Raw genomic sequence first — 16,701 nt, 5'->3', positions numbered from 1 at the left:
ACAAAGAGAGAAAGAAAGGAAATGATGCAACGAACAAGAAATTCGTCAGAATAAATCTAAAATAAATATTGAATACAGGGTTGTTATTTTTATTTTATCCTTTTTTATTTTTACACTGTCCTCTGCCTCGAGTATGCTGATGTTTTATACATGCTGTTTGTATGGTGTATTTTGTAAATAAAGCTTATTGGAAAATAAATAATGGCTTTATTCTTTTTTTTTTAGACTTCTACAAAGCCTTCGATACAGTGGAACATCAGTTTATTTTAAACTCTCTAAAGAAATTTGGCTTTGGTAAGTATTTCTCTGCAGCTATTACAAGTCTTTATAAGAATAGTAATAGTTATGTTAATCTAATGGGTACATCCCCCAGATTTAATCTGTTTGGAGGAATTAGGCAGGGTTGCCCTCCCAGTACCTCTTCTACCCCGTGGCTCATCTTTTAGCAGATAATATTAAAGAGATTCAAGAATATACAGGCCAGATCTGGCCCTTGTGGCTTAGTTCCGGCCCATATATGGCCCAGAATCATTACACATCCGCTTGCTCTCTGGGAAGGCTGGTTTTGCCATCCATATCCCCCAGTTGCGTTTTACCGAGGGCAGGCGGCTGCCTGATGGGCTGTCGGTGTTCACTGCTGAGGTGATGGCGCTGGTGTGGCCACTGGACTGGGTGGTTGTGTGTTCTGACTCAGCGGCTGCCCTGGGGGGCCTGAGCGGGGGTTCACGGGTTAGGCCCGATCTCATCCTTGAACTGGTGATGGCTCTGTACAGGGTGGGGTTTATGTGGATCCCGGCTCATGTGGGGGAGGAGGGGAATGAGGCTGTGGATGCAGCTGCTAAGGGGGCTTTAGGGCAGGAGGTGGTAGGGCTGGATCTGGGGGTAGCTGAGTCTGAGTGGAGAGGTATGGGGGGTGCTGATGGAGGGGTGGCAGGCTGAGTGGGAGGTGAAGGCGAGAGGGAGGCATTTCCATGGGATCCAGGGGAGTGTAAGCGGGGAGAGGGGCGCCCTGGGAAGGGGTAGGAGGGAACAGGTCATGATGACCAGGCTTCGGCTTGGTCATTGTGGCCTGGCCTGGGACCTGGCCCGGATGGGGAAACATGTGCATGGTCTGTTTAGCTGTGGGGGGAGGGAGACGGTGAGGCATGTCATGTTAGAGTGCAGGAGGTACAAGAGGGAGAGGGCTGATATGTATGCTCATGTAGTGAGGGTGGGGGAGCCAGTTGTGTCTCTGAGGGTCCTTTTGGGCCATGGGAGTCACCAGTATGAGGTGGGGAGGGCGGTGGCAAGCTTTATGTTCGCTACTGGCCTACATCTTAGGGTGTGAGGGTCTGGGAGGGGTGTAGTACCGTGTCTGGCCAGGGAAAGGCAGCAATACGCCACGTCGGCGTCTACTGCCAGAAACCAAAAGAAGAAGAAGTTTCACATATATCATGGCTGCCTCCTGCGGGCTCAGAGGCAACGTGATAGTTCAGAGTTGACACACGTTGGGCTAACTTTAGCTAACAAACACACATCTGTTGTGTTGAAATAGGGAATATATACGAAATCATCTACATACTTCAGGAATACCACCTTTCGGGTGAGAACAATCGTTGGCACACGTGTCTACTTACTAGTTAGCCAGCGGCTAACGTTATGCTAGCTAGCTCTGTGTGCACGTTGGCTGGTCTCTTGTTGGTTGTCTGTTTTCATGTGGCTAGCTAGCTAGGACCCGGTATAGAGTTCCGCAATTTAAGGTAGTGAGCGAGTACAAATTTGGACAATGCGCTTCATTGATGTGCATGCTTGTCTGAGGAGGGGATGGATGCCCCAGAACTTTTTAACATGACAGTAACGTAGCAAGCTGTGTATGCTCATTCTAGCTAACATCACAACTGGCTAACATGCAGATTCAAGATTTTTTTTATTTAGCCACGTAACGTTAGGCTTGCACCCACGAGGAATTTGCTACAGGTAGCTAGCTAGGTTGTTCGTTCTATTTTCTGAGTGTGCCATGATGTCAAGACTTAAGCCATGTGTTTAACCAGTCGTTTCCAAATACTCTGTTATATAGGTGGTCACTATTATTGGCAAGGCAATCATCAAAAGGATTTAAAAATGGCTTCATTCAAACCCACAAAAATCCAAACATACCCTAAATTGGGTGAGAAAGTCACAGAGGACACATTGTACTGGAAAAATTATAAGGTAGGTGTACAATGTATGTAGGTTTCTATGACTTAATTGTTGAATGTATAAAATAACACATTTTAAATTATTTGTTAAACTATGGGGTAGTTATCTGTATGGAGCTTCCTAGCTAGTGATCTTTCTTTTTTCACCACATGCACCTAAGAAGCTCCGTACATCTAGAATAATCCGGAATAACTAAGGAGGGAGGGAAAGTTAATCTCTGCTGTGTCTTGATTGTTTCACAGGCCCCAGTCCAGATAAAGGAATTTGGAGCAATCACAAACATAGATTTCTCCCCCCTGGCCCCCCACAACTACGCAGTGACAGCCTCCACCAGGGTAGGTTGGCTCCTCTGTTTGCCCTTCACGTTTGACCTGACCAAGAGCAGATAAGAGTTGTAGTCCATAGAGCCCTTACTTACGTGAAGAGCTGCACCAATGGAAGGTCCGTATGCTGTAACGGTTCTTTCTAGAATGCCACAAAAGCAAGCGTTAACCTGGCAATGAGAAAAAGTTCCATTGGAAGTAAATAGAATAAATTGCCTGTAATGCTAAACGCCTCCACCACCTCCACTCCCCCTTCCTCATCCTCCCCCTCCACCTCCTCCTTCCCAACCTACTCCTCCCCCTCCTCTCCTTCCTCCTCTTCCTCCTCCTTGCCCACTTTCTCTCCCTCCTCCTCCTCCTCTTCCCCCTCCTCCTCTTCCTCTTCCCATTCCCCCTCCTCCTCTTCCTCTTCCCCCTCCTCCCCCTCCTCCTCTTCCTCCTCCCCCACCTCCTCTCACTCCTCCTCCTCCTCTACCCCCACCACCTCCTCCTCTCCCTCCTCCTCAGATCCACATCTACGGGCCGTTCTCCCAGGAGCCGGTGAAGACGTTCACCCGGTTCAAGGACACGGCGTACAGCGCAAAGTTCCGGTCGGACGGCCAGCTACTGGTGGCGGGATGCGAGGACTCTGTGGTGCGGCTGTTTGACGTCAGTGGCAAGGTGGCGTTGAGGATGTTCAAAGGACACACAAAGTAGGTCCCTCGTTGGCCTTGGATTCTCTGTGTGAAGGACCTCAAATCCACATGCTTTGATGTGATGTTTGTTTTTTTTGAAGAAGAGACGTTTTATTTGCAGTCAAGTCATTTAGCAGATGATTTTATCCAAAGTGACCTACGATGTTTTGAGCTAGTGTTACGGCCAAGTACCTTGCTCAAGGGCCCAGCGGTAGGCAATGATGTTCTAGGGGCCCAGTCTGGCCCGGTACTGGTCAGAAGCTCCAACCACTACCTACCACACTGGCATCAGCAAGCTGAGTGATGATTTCTTGAGTGATCCATCGACTGAGTATTGTGATGATCTCAACAAATCTGACAACCTCTGAAAATTGCCAGCAATGAGCACTGCACATGCAATCCCAGTTTTCAGACGGATATTAAAACGTGCTGTTTTTCTGCCAGGTCTGTGCACGTAGCAGACTTCACCTCCCAGCGCTACCAGATCGTGACGGGGTCGGACGACTACTCCTGTCGACTGTGGGACATCCCCAATGGCACAGAGCTGAGCTGCTATCAGGAACACACTGACTACGTCCGTTGTGGGACCATCAGCAAACTCAACGCAGATCTGTTCATCACAGGTGAGACACTTATGACAACGCACAGTTCACATTAATTAGTAAGTAGACACTTTTATTCAAACCGATTTAACGTAGGTAGACAGTGTACCACTACTCGCCAGAACTCACAAGTGCCTTTCTAAACAGGTGACTAAGAGCATAATCTAGTGCTGAAGTCAAAGTGCAGCGCAAATAGAATACAGTACTGTAGGTAGGTGTAGGTGCCTAAGAGGGTCAGAGTAGTACTTCTTGAAGAGGTGAGTTTTGAGCCTGTGGTGAAAGATGGACAGCGACTCTGCTGGCCAGGTCACGGTGTGGTCAACCCTGCCCCCAGAGGAACAGCAGCTCAGTCTTGTCCAGATTGAATTAAGGTGGTGTGTTGTTCGTCTCAGGTACTGTGTGTGTGTGTGTGTGTGTTTGTGTGTGCGTGCGTGTGCGTGCGTGCGTGCGCGTGCGTGTGTGTGTGTGCGTGTGTGTGTGAGAGTGAGTCACTGACTGTGTCCCTCTCCCCCAGGCTCGTACGACCACACGGTGAAGGTGTTTGACGCGAGGACAGACCGGAGTGTGATGACCATGGACCACAGCCAGCCAGTCGAGAGCGTTCTCCTCTTCCCCTCAGAAGGACTCCTGGTCTCAGCAGGTCAAATCTAGCCATGCCACGCCCTTAAATCTGTCCTTAAACTGATTTTCCATTGACCCCAAAAACTCCCCAACACCCACTAACATCTGGGTTTTGGCGTCAAGTGTGAAAGAGTACACTGCATTCAGTCCTGTGTTTGCTGCCTCTGCAGTAGACACGGCGTTTCTTGGCTCCAGCTCCGATCGGTAGAGATGTAAATACGAACCCCGGGTAGACGCACGGATTTTCACCCCGTCCAACGTTGGACGTTTGGAGTTCGTAGATTGGGGTTAGGTGCATTGATCTACTTTGTAGATTGCAAGTGACCATTTCGTACCGCAGTTTAGCTTGCAAGCTGAGGATTTTGTTCATCGAATCATGTGTTGGCTGATTCTATCATGTTTAGGCTTGTATGAGGTGAAGTTTCACTATCACTTTCATATGGGTGTTCTTCTGCATCCATAAACTCTTCCAGTTCAGTTTTATAAATCTATTTTTACCACAATAAACTAGAGGGCTGATAGTAGCCTAACAAAATCAAAAACTTGAAATTGCTTAACACGTTTTTGGCTGCTTGCTACCAAATGTAGCCTAGCCCACAAGGACAAGCGCTCTAGCCTACAGGTTCTGTATTCTGTTGTTCAGCACCAACACTCAGACAAACAGTCAGATGAACGCATGCAGTGGCAGCCTGTCTAATTTCTGACTGTCATATCAAACATGACCACAGGGTGGTGCAGTTTAACAGATACTAGGAGACGCCCTGTAACAGTGCTCCTGCATTGTCTTTAGTTTTGAGTTATGGTAGAACAGTACTCAGCCTGCTACCGTTGTGAAACTCACTGTGTTAGAACACTCAATGTGCTCTAATATTTGTCCCCACACTTTGCCATGCTTAAGTGTGAGGGCTTCTGAGACCGTTGAACATTTGGCAATGGTGTAGCTGGGCTCCAACAAATGAATTAATTTTTTGAAACCCTCTCCTTCGATGATGTTGGCTGGCCTCATGTCCATCGCTATGAACTCGGTTATTCCGTTTGTAATGTCTCTTTTTTGTTGTTGTCAGAGATTGGCTTCACAAAATCGAGGGTCCTTTGTATAGCTTTTGAGGGCGATGTTGATGGTTCCGAATTCTTATGGACCTATAAATTAATATGATTCATGCATATCATTCCTCCGTGATATGCCAACTTCTGATCACAGGTTTGGCACAGGGCATGTTTGTCATCTGATATTTTTAAATGGTCCCAAGGTTTTTTCGGCATATTTCGGTCAGCATGCAGCCACAAACGCTAATGCTACTTTGCTAGGACGCGTGCGATGCGAAATGGCCACAATGACTCAATGCCAAAACAAGAAATGAATTCCGACCGTATCACGTGAGCGTTTATAGGGAGTTACTTGCCCTGCCCACATTCCAGTCATTTTCACATTTATCCCATCCATTAATTGGCCTGTTTAACACACTCAATAGGGAGGCAAGTATCATTTACATGCATGCTATAGTGACTCAGAGGGCTGTACCACTTCACAGGGATTCACTTGACCCTCACACACACCACACACAGGCCATCTCCCTCACACACACACCACACACAGGCCATCTCCCTCACACACACACACCACACAGGCCATGTCCCTCACACACACACCACACACAGGCCATCTCCCTCACACACACACACCGCACACAGGCCATCTCCCTCACACACACCACACACAGGCCATCTCCCTCACACACACACAGGCCATCTCCCTCACACACACACAGGCCATCTCCCTCACACACACACAGGCCATCTCCCTCACACACACACAGGCCATCTCCCTCACACACACACAGGCCATCTCCCTCACACATACACACAGGCCATCTCCCTCACACACACACACAGGCCATCTCCCTCACACACACACACAGGCCATCTCCCTCACACACACACACAGGCCATCTCCCTCACACACACACACAGGCCATCTCCCTCACACACACACACAGGCCATCTCCCTCACACACACACACAGGCCATCTCCCTCACACACACACCACACACAGGCCATCTCCCACACACCACACACAGGCCATCTCCCTCACACACACACCACACACAGGCCATCTCCCTCACACACACACCACACACAGGCCATCTCCCTCACACACACACCACACACAGGCCATCTCCCTCACACACACACGCGCCATCTCATCTCCCTCACACACACACACTGATGACTTTCATCATTTATTTCAACATGTATATGGAGGCCAGGCCTGTGACTGGGTTCCACCTGGTGAATGTCTTCAAGTCACAGCCTCACCCACTCACACATCTCATAGCCTATTCTTGCACTTTCATAGTTACCTGTACTATGAACAAGAATGTAGGACCTACAGTTAAGTAACTTCAGTAGGTCTATATGGAAAATATGAAAGTAAACGACACCTAAAAATAAGAATAGGCTAATGGGTCTCCTAACCCCAGTAACCTGTCTTAGTTGGCTATCTTCTGACTTCTATAGTCTTTTGACTTTTTCATTAGAAGAGTGTTAATGCATATCATTACATAGAAGACATTGTGTACTTGCAATTGATGCATGTCATTAACGCAAAATATTATTAGGATGGTCTGTAGGCCTACATCTGTTACTGATCAAGATCTCCCCCAAAAATCCAAAGGAGACATGAATTTTAGCCTGGCTTCGCCTGACCCAATTCGTAAAAATGAGAAAGGTCTGGAAACTCAGTTGCTAGCGATGTCTATATCAATGTCTGTGTCTGTCGATGTCTGTGTTGATGTCTGTGTCTGTCGATGTCTGTGTTTATGTTGATGTCTGTGAAGGAGTTGCTGCCGTTTTTGCCACAGAAATGTGAGAATATGCAGTGTTGGCTTCGCCAGACCCAAGTCGCAAAAATGCCTGTACGGCGCTCCTCTGTTCCATCATCTTATTAAACCCGCCCCATATTAGATAAGCGGTTGTGATTGGCACAAACAATCTTGGTTGGAGTGGATTGGGTTGGATGTCTAGACTGATCTGCAGAGTGAATGTGAGCTGGTTAGAGCAAGCTGGCGACGCCAGGCTAGGGGGGAGTTCTCTCAGGTGGGAGTTTTGAACATGTTGAGCGAATCTGACACAGGTCTTCCCTTGAGTGACAGGTCTTCCCTTGAGTGACAGGTCTTCCCTTGAGTGACAGGTCTTCCCTTGAGTGACAGGTCTTCCCTTGAGTGACAGGTCTTCCCTTGAGTGACAGGTCTTCCCTTGAGTGACAGGTCTTCCCTTGAGTGACAGGTCTTCCCTTGAGTGACAGGTCTTCTCTTGAGTAACAGGTCTTCTCTTTAGTGACAGGTCTTCTCTTTAGTGACAGGTATTTAGTGACAGGTCTTCTCTTTAGTGACAGGTCTTCTCTTTAGTGGCAGGTCTTCTTTAGTGACATGTCTTCTCTTGATTGACAGGTCTCCTTTAGTGACAGGTCTTCTCTCGAGTGACAGGTCTTCTCTCGAGTGACAGGTCTTCTCTCGAGTGACAGGTCTTCTCTTGAGTGACAGGTCTCCTCTCGAGTGACAGGTCTTCTCTTGAGTGACAGGTCTCCTCTTGAGTGACAGGTCTCCTCTTGAGTGACAGGTCTCCTCTCGAGTGACAGGTCTTCTCTTGAGTGACAGGTCTCCTCTCGAGTGACAGGTCTTCTCTTGAGTGACAGGTCTCCTCTTGAGTGACAGGTCTCCTCTTGAGTGACAGGTCTCCTCTTGAGTGACAGGTGTTCTCTTGAGTGACAGGTCTCCTCTCGAGTGACAGGTCTTCTTTTTAGTGGCAGGTCTTCTCTTGAGTGACAGGTCTTCTTTTTAGTGGCAGGTCTTCTTTAGTGGCAGGTCTTCTTTAGTGACATGTCTTCTTTAGTGACGTGTCTTCTCTTGATTGACAGGTCTCCTTTAGTGACAGGTCTTCTCTCGAGTGACAGGTCTCCTCTCGAGTGACAGGTCTTCTCTTTAGTGACTTCTTCTTGAGTGACAGGTCTTCTCTCGAGTGACAGGTCTTCTCTTTAGTGGCAGGTCTTCTCTTTAGTGACTTCTTCTTTAGTGACAGGTCTTCTTTAGTGACAGGTCTTCTTTAGTGACAGGTCTTCTTTAGTGGCAGGTCTTTAGTGACAGGTGTTCTCTTGAGTGACAGGTGTTCTCTTGAGTGACAGGTCTTCTCTTTAGTGACAGGTCTTCTCTTTAGTGACAGGTGTTCTCTTGAGTGACAGGTGTTCTCTTGAGTGACAGGTGTTCTCTTTAGTGACAGGTGTTCTCTTTAGTGACAGGTCTTCTCTTGAGTGACAGGTCTTCTCTTGAGTGACAGGTCTTCTCTTTAGTGACAGGTGTTCTCTTGAGTGACAGGTCTTCTCTTTAGTGACAGGTCTCCTCTCGAGTGACAGGTCTTCTCTTGAGTGACAGGTCTCCTCTTGAGTGACAGGTCTCCTCTTGAGTGACAGGTGTTCTCTTGAGTGACAGGTCTCCTCTCGAGTGACAGGTCTTCTTTTTAGTGGCAGGTCTTCTCTTGAGTGACAGGTCTTCTTTTTAGTGGCAGGTCTTCTTTAGTGGCAGGTCTTCTTTAGTGACATGTCTTCTTTAGTGACGTGTCTTCTCTTGATTGACAGGTCTCCTTTAGTGACAGGTCTTCTCTCGAGTGACAGGTCTCCTCTCGAGTGACAGGTCTTCTCTTTAGTGACTTCTTCTTGAGTGACAGGTCTTCTCTCGAGTGACAGGTCTTCTCTTTAGTGGCAGGTCTTCTCTTTAGTGACTTCTTCTTTAGTGACAGGTCTTCTTTAGTGACAGGTCTTCTTTAGTGGCAGGTCTTTAGTGACAGGTGTTCTCTTGAGTGACAGGTGTTCTCTTGAGTGACAGGTCTTCTCTTTAGTGACAGGTCTTCTCTTTAGTGACAGGTGTTCTCTTGAGTGACAGGTGTTCTCTTTAGTGACAGGTGTTCTCTTTAGTGACAGGTCTTCTCTTTAGTGACAGGTGTTCTCTTGAGTGACAGGTCTTCTCTTTAGTGACAGGTGTTCTCTTGAGTGACAGGTCTTCTCTTTAGTGACAGGTGTTCTCTTGAGTGACAGGTCTTCTCTTTAGTGCCGGCAGATGGTAAGGGGCTGGTAATGATCGTCCTCTCGGCCAAGAAGGATGAACATTCACACAAGATGAATTAATTGCCTGTTAAACACATTCAATGCGGAGGCTACTCTCATTTACATGCATGAAATTGTTGCCCTTCATTTCATCATGTATATGTAGGCGTATGTCTCCCAGGGCTACAGCTGCCCGACCAATGTCTGCAGCCTCATCCACACGCACACTAATCGCATAGCCTATTCTTGCACATTTGACTAATTTTATCTTAACTGCCAGGACTATATCTAAAAAGTAATTTGCTGACAAAATGTATTGTAGTTTGTGCTACATTTGCAAAGTTTTGTTACAAAAAACAAAACAAAATCGAATACTGAATTGAGCGCCGAATACCAAGCTCCATGAATTGTGGAATACTCTAAATACTCAGGCCAGCGCTGCGTGCGTCCGAGCCAATCAGAGAGACGCCTGGGCTGCGTGCATCCGAGCCAATCAGAGAGACGCCTGGGCTGCGTGCATCCGAGCCAATCAGAGATTTATGTCACAAGTGTGAGCCACGGGCTTATACATATGCAACATATGACATATGACTTAGCCATACTCGATCTCTGATCTATCCAACATGATCACACTACCTACATAAGTCATCTGATCTATGCTGCGAATATAACAACGATAATTCTACCCACAATCCACTTAACCCCGATACTAACCTATAAGAATCCTAACATTTAGAACAAGCACTCCTAACATTAATAAACGTCTTCCTGCTGTGTTTTTGTTTGTACGAACTAAGCAAAACGTACTTGGCAACTGGAAATATGACTTGTGGTGAGCTCTGGTACATGTGTGATGGGACACACGAACGCACATACATACTAACGTACAGGGGTCGATCTAAAGTCCCTTCAATAACTCAGCTCTTGGTATCCATACCTTCTGATGAGGAAAGCTGACGTGCAGTTCCTCCTGTCCACAGGGGGGCGCTATGTGAAAGTGTGGGACCTGCTGAAGGGAGGCCAGCCCCTGGTGTCACTGAAGAACCACCACAAAACGGTCACCTGTCTGTGCCTCAGCAGCAACGGACAGAGACTTCTCTCGGCCTCACTAGACAGGTGCGTGTGTGTGTGTGTGTGTGTGTGTGTGAGAGAGAAGGGGGGGGGGGGGGAGATCGAGACGGGGCTAGCCACACTGTCACTGTGAAAGGGTTTAAAATCAGACCGAGGTGTGCGTGTGTGATTCATTCATTCAGTTGAGTGATGAGTCCTTGAGTGATCCATCGACTGAGCATTGCAGTGATGATCTCAACAACTCTGACAACCATCACCACTTTACATCAGCTGTGAGAACAACCAGAGGCGGAGTCTTGAACTCGCCATCTCAAGACGTAAACATGAGCTGTGTTCGGAATTGCTCCCTCGTTCCCTCACTCCCTATTCCCTATATAGGGTTCACCATCTAGTGAACTACCTAGGGAACGGAGAAAATGTAGGGTACATGCACTGTTCCCTGCAAATCAAGGTGAATTGTGGGTAATAAATAGTGAACTATATAGGGAACGAAAATTCCGTGGAGAATTCGGACACTACAAACAAAATGGCTGACGCCCTATATAGTGCACTATATAGTGAAGAGCGATTCCGAACACAGCTTGGGAGTCACTGTCTCGGGTTTTTGGTCTTTGAGAGTTCCGGCCGTGACTCCGTCTCTGGGTCAGAGCGACAGGAGCCTTGAGAGTCGCTGACGCTGCCCCCTAGAGGCTGGGCACCTGTCGTGGAGCAGGAGCATACCAGTCGAACAGATCTCCATTCACCAGAGTCGCCTCCCTGCACTCCTTCTCCCATGACTCAGTTTGTGCTTTTTCCTTCCAGGCATGTGAAGATCTACAACACCACCAACTACAAAGTGGTTCACAACTTTGACTACGCCGCCTCTCTCCTCAGTCTGGCCTTGGCTGTGAGGACCTTAGGATTATCTATTTATTCTCAAAGTATATTTTAGTCACTAGCTTGTTACTAGATTGTTAACGTGTGTGTGTGTTTATTTGTGTGTGTTTGTTTGTTTGTGTGTGTGTGTTTGTTTGTTTGTTTTCAGCCTGATGACCAGTCCATCATCGCGGGGATGACCAATGGCATCCTCAGCATCAAACACAGGAAGAGTCCTGAGGAACGACAGGATGCCTCCAGCAAACAGAGGCGGAGACCAGCCTACCGCGTCTTTGTCAAAGGGAAGAACTACGTCCCTAAACAGGTCGGGATCTGCTCCCCCTTCCATCTCTCTCCCTCTCTTTCTTTTCCCGTCTCTCCCTTCCTCTCTCTCTGCCTCTCTCCTCCGCTCCCTCTCTCTCCAGGAAAGACATTCTTTAGGCAGTTGCCAACTTGGAACGTCGAAAGTTGCAGTGAGTTTTTCAGGTTTCAACGTGGCAAATCTTAGGGAAAGACTCTTTGGGACGGACGTTGTAACCCTGTTATATGTGAACCAGACTGAAAAGGCCATTCTCAGTGTTGATTATCCCTCTGAGGCCGCTGGCATGTTGGCTGATGATCCCCTGAGTGATCCATCGACTGAATACTGATGACCTCAACCAATCTGACAACATTAACCGGCAGCCATTTTTTTATTCTGTTTCTGTTCCCGCTAGCACAAGGTGGAGGCAGCAAATAAATTTTCGTTGAACTCTTGTTTGGATTCACCTGTTTGATATTCCCCCTCCCTCCTCCTCCTCCCTCTCCTCCTCCTCCCTCTTCCTCCTCCTGCTCCTCCTCCAGGATGACTACCTGGTCAGTAAGCCCGTCAAGATGCACCTGTTCAAGTACGACAGGCAGCTGAAGAAGTTCAATGTGTCCAAGGCCCTGGATATAGCCATGCAGGTAATACTGAATACCAACACTACTGAACACACCGATGAGTGACCGCGATGGGAATCGTGGCTGCGGCAGGTGTGTTGGGTGATGAGTCATTGAGTGATCCATCGACTGAACACTACCAGTGATGATCTCATAATCTCTGACAACAACCACTGATGAACATGTTGCAAATGTCTGTTTGATTAGGGTACCATAGCTGCATTGTATATTTGTATCGACCTAGTGTGTGTGTGTGTGTGACAGTCATGGCGGAGGCACAGGAAGCCGGAGGTGCCGGTGGCAGTGATGAAGGAGCTGGACCGCAGAGGAACGTTGAAGAACGCTCTGGCAGGGAGAGACGAGGAGAAGCTCTCCCACATCCTTCACTTCCTCATAGGGTAGGGCTGACCCCTAACCCCCCCTAACCTCAACCCACTACACAGCTGACTGACACCCTCCTAGGGGTAACAACCACAAAGACACCTTCCTAGACATAATATTGTATTTATGATCGAATAGAATACAACTTCATCGCCAAAATCCTGAAAATGTGTCTGTTGCCTCACCTTAACCGGTTAAAAAACATTATCCCACACATGCAACATTCACAGCACATACAGACTGATGTAAACCCATAGTAATACACTGGCTGATTGCAGGGGTGACGGTTCTTTTAGTTCAGTCGCACCTCGCAATGTGAAGAGTGATGTGAATGCGTTTGCTGAACGTGGTGTTTTTCGGTGTTTCCCAGGAACGTGGTGGACACCCGGTTCACCCCGGTGCTGGTGATCGCCACAGAGATGGTACTAGGTGAGCGGACCTCGGACTCATCCGTGGTTGCTGAAATGATCATGTCTATAAGCTACTCACTGCCAGTGAAAACCACAGGTTTTGTCCCTGTGTTTCTGCGAGTTTCACCTCATCTTTGGGATCGTAGAGTATTTCAGTTGCGGTCTTTCAAACGCCATGCGGTGTGTGTTCAGCCTGTGACGACCTCTCTCCCCATCTGTGGTTGACCAGATATCTACCGGTCGGTGGTGGGTCAGTCGGCCGTGGTGGACAGGCAGCTGCTCCGGCTGCAGGAGCTGCTGGGGAAGGAGGTGGACTACCAGCAGGAGCTGCTGCAGGTCCTGGGCATGCTGGACACCATCTTCGCCTCCGCCCTCCCCAGGAAAGAGGTGCCCTGCGTGGGCAGCGGCGGCAGGGCCAACGGCTTGGCACAGAGGGAGATGGAAGCCGGGGCCCGGGGCCCGCAGCTGCAGGCGGCCTGAGGGAGGCCCCCGGGAGGAGACCGGCCCCGCTCGAGGGGGCCCACGGAACGTCTCCGTGGTTCCGGAACATGTAGAACTGTGGAACACCAGGCAGCTGAAAGGAGTCTCCTCACGCCACATACTGCAATCCCAGCTTTGCTGAGACGGATATGTGGACATTGACTGGACCCTGTGGTGATGCCTGGTTTTAAATGACTTGTGGAAGTTGGGTTTCAGCTGGAGAAGACAGAGGGGTCAGATGAGCTCCCATGTTGTAGTGCGTTGTTCTCTGTGTATAGATATTTTGTGTGGGGGTGTATGTATTATCCCAGAGATGTCTGGGTATAAAATGAATACATTTTGTAATTGTGTTCTTCATAGGTATGTTTCTTTAATTGCTGCTGGTGTGTGAGCATGTGTGCGTTAAGCTGGTTAGATAACCTGCTTTGCATTTTGATAGCATATCCTGCATATTTTGTATGTGCAGGTTTTATAAAGAAACATGAATAAACTTCCAATGTTGACGACAAAGCCTGAGCGACTCTTTATAACATCCAACTCAATGTCACTGCCTGCTTCATTTGTGATGATAAGGAGGGAATTCAATCCACACTAACGGGTCAGTGGATTTCTATAAGATATATGGAATCCTGATATGTGTATTCTCCAGTATCAAATATTGGGGAATTTGATAGTGGCCGAGTGGTTATGTTTTACTAAGAGGTCATTTCTCCCTTAATCGTCAGAACTGTGGCCACTCTTCATATCTCAGATGAATCTGCAAAAATGGCCATGTAGGCTACAGAGAAACTACCAAACTGAACAGTCAACATGTCTGATAAGGAACTGTGGTAACAGGTGTTCTGTACAAGAGGCTTCATAAGCGCTTTGTGTTGCCTCTGTGTATGAAAGGCACTATAGAAATAGCTTGATTCCATTTTATTTGATAATAGATGACAATAGATAACATGTTTTTAATGGTCATTGCAATAGTGTAAGCATAGAGAGGTGATTTGTTCCAGCCAAGGTGCTCTGTCAGGAAGTAGGAAGTCTTCAGTTTAGAGTGCATCCTTTGACTGGCTGGACACTACCTGAGCAGCTCAGAGGGTTCTAGGGCTGGACACTACCTGAGCAGCTCAGAGGGTTCTAGGGCTGGACACTACCTGAGCAGCTCAGAGGGTTCTAGGGCTGGACACTACCTGAGCAGCTCAGAGGGTTCTAGGGCTGGACACTACCTGAGCAGCTCAGAGGGTTCTAGGGCTGGACACTACCTGAGCAGCTCAGAGGGTTCTAGGGCTGGACACTACCTGAACATTACCTGAGCAGCTCAGAGGGTTCTAGGGCTGGACACTACCTGAGCAGCTCAGAGGGTTCTAGGGCTGGACACTACCTGAGCAGCTCAGAGGGTTCTAGGGCTGGACACTACCTGAGCAGCTCAGAGGGTTCTAGGGCTGGACACTACCTGAGCAGCTCAGAGGGTTCTAGGGCTGGACACTACCTGAGCAGCTCAGAGGGTTCTAGGGCTGGACACTACCTGGACACTACCTGAGCAGCTCAGAGGGTTCTAGGGCTGGACACTACCTGAGCAGCTCAGAGGGTTCTAGGGCTGGACACTACCTGAGCAGCTCAGAGGGTTCTAGGGCTGGACACTACCTGAGCAGCTCAGAGGGTTCTAGGGCTGGACACTACCTGAACATTACCTGAGCAGCTCAGAGGGTTCTAGGGCTGGACACTACCTGAGCAGCTCAGAGGGTTCTAGGGCTGGACACTACCTGAACATTACCTGAGCAGCTCAGAGGGTTCTAGGCTGGACACTACCTGAGCAGCTCAGAGGGTTCTAGGCTGGACAGGATGTCTGCATGTACCTTTTTACTGTTTAGAGCTCTTGCACACCTTAGTTTGCACATCCAGGCATGCTGAGGAAACCTCAGTACAGGGACAGTTTACTTTTGTATTAACTCCTGCATGTTTCCCACAATGTAGGCCTGCTGTAGGCAAGGGAATCTACCTGCAGCTGTTAGAGGCCACTACACTTGTTTATTTGCACTCCTATACATTTGGATTTCTGTATATTTTGTATCGATTGAAAATTAGATTTTATTCTAATCTGTATTACTTTATTGTCCTCTGCCCTTGCAACAGTGCAATTTCCCCAGGGGATTAATAAAATTCTACTAGGCCTACTACTATTACTACGACTACTACTATTACTATGACTACTACTACTACTATTACTACGACTACTACTACTACTACTATTGCTACTACGACTACTACGACTACTACTGCTACTACTACTACTACTACTACCACTACTACTAGCACTACGACTACTACTTCTACGACTACTACTGCTACTACTACTACTACTACTACTACTACTACTACTACTACTACTACTATTACCACTACTACCACTACTACTACTACTACTACTACTACTACTACTACCACTACTACTACTACTACTACTACTACTACTACTACCACTACTACTACTATTACTACTATGACTACTACTGCTGCTACTACTACTACTACTACTACTACCACTACTACTACTACTACTACTACTACAACTACTACTACTACTACTACTACTACTACCACTACTACTACTACTACTACTACTACTAATACTACTACTACCACTACTACCACTACTACTACTACTACTACTACTACTACTACTACTACTATTACTACTACTACTACTACTACTACTACTACTACTACTACTACTACCACTACTACTATTACTACTATTTTCCACCAAACATTTTTCCAAACATTGCAAAACTCAGATCTATAGTATCATACTCATTTAGATGATTATCCATGCCTTTGTTATATCACATCTGGATTATTGTAATTTTCTTTTTACTTGCCTCAGCACAGCATCCTCTGGTCCAGAATGCCGCCGACAGGCTGTTGACTAGGTCCAGTAGAACTTCTCATATTACTCCTGTCCTGGCCTCCTTGCACTGCTCCGAGTTAATTTCAGGATCCAGTTAAAGGTTCTTGTAATTACGTATAGAGCCCTACATGGTCAGGCACCTGTATGTCTGTCTGACCTGCTCCATGCACATGCTCCCAGGAGGTCACTGAGG

General features: G+C 47.6%; 1 protein-coding gene across 1 annotated transcript; it reads left to right on the top strand.

Moving 5' to 3' along the window:
* Positions 1-1,444: 1,444 nt before the first annotated feature.
* On the top strand, positions 1,445-14,071 carry utp15 (UTP15 small subunit processome component). The gene is made up of 13 exons (XM_084439336.1): positions 1,445-1,582; positions 2,057-2,190; positions 2,421-2,513; positions 3,009-3,193; positions 3,620-3,798; positions 4,292-4,417; positions 10,475-10,610; positions 11,367-11,451; positions 11,590-11,745; positions 12,264-12,365; positions 12,606-12,739; positions 13,093-13,151; positions 13,362-14,071. The coding sequence occupies exons 2-13, from the start codon at positions 2,101-2,103 to the stop codon at positions 13,610-13,612; spliced, it is 1,596 nt and encodes a 531-aa protein (XP_084295462.1). The 5' UTR covers positions 1,445-1,582; positions 2,057-2,100; the 3' UTR covers positions 13,613-14,071.
* The last annotated feature ends 2,630 nt before the right edge of the window (positions 14,072-16,701 follow it).

This window comes from Borostomias antarcticus (genome assembly GCF_949987555.1).
Source record: "Borostomias antarcticus genome assembly, chromosome: 6".
Taxonomy (NCBI): Eukaryota; Metazoa; Chordata; class Actinopteri; order Stomiiformes; family Stomiidae; genus Borostomias; species Borostomias antarcticus.
This window is presented reverse-complemented; position numbering and strand designations above follow the sequence as displayed.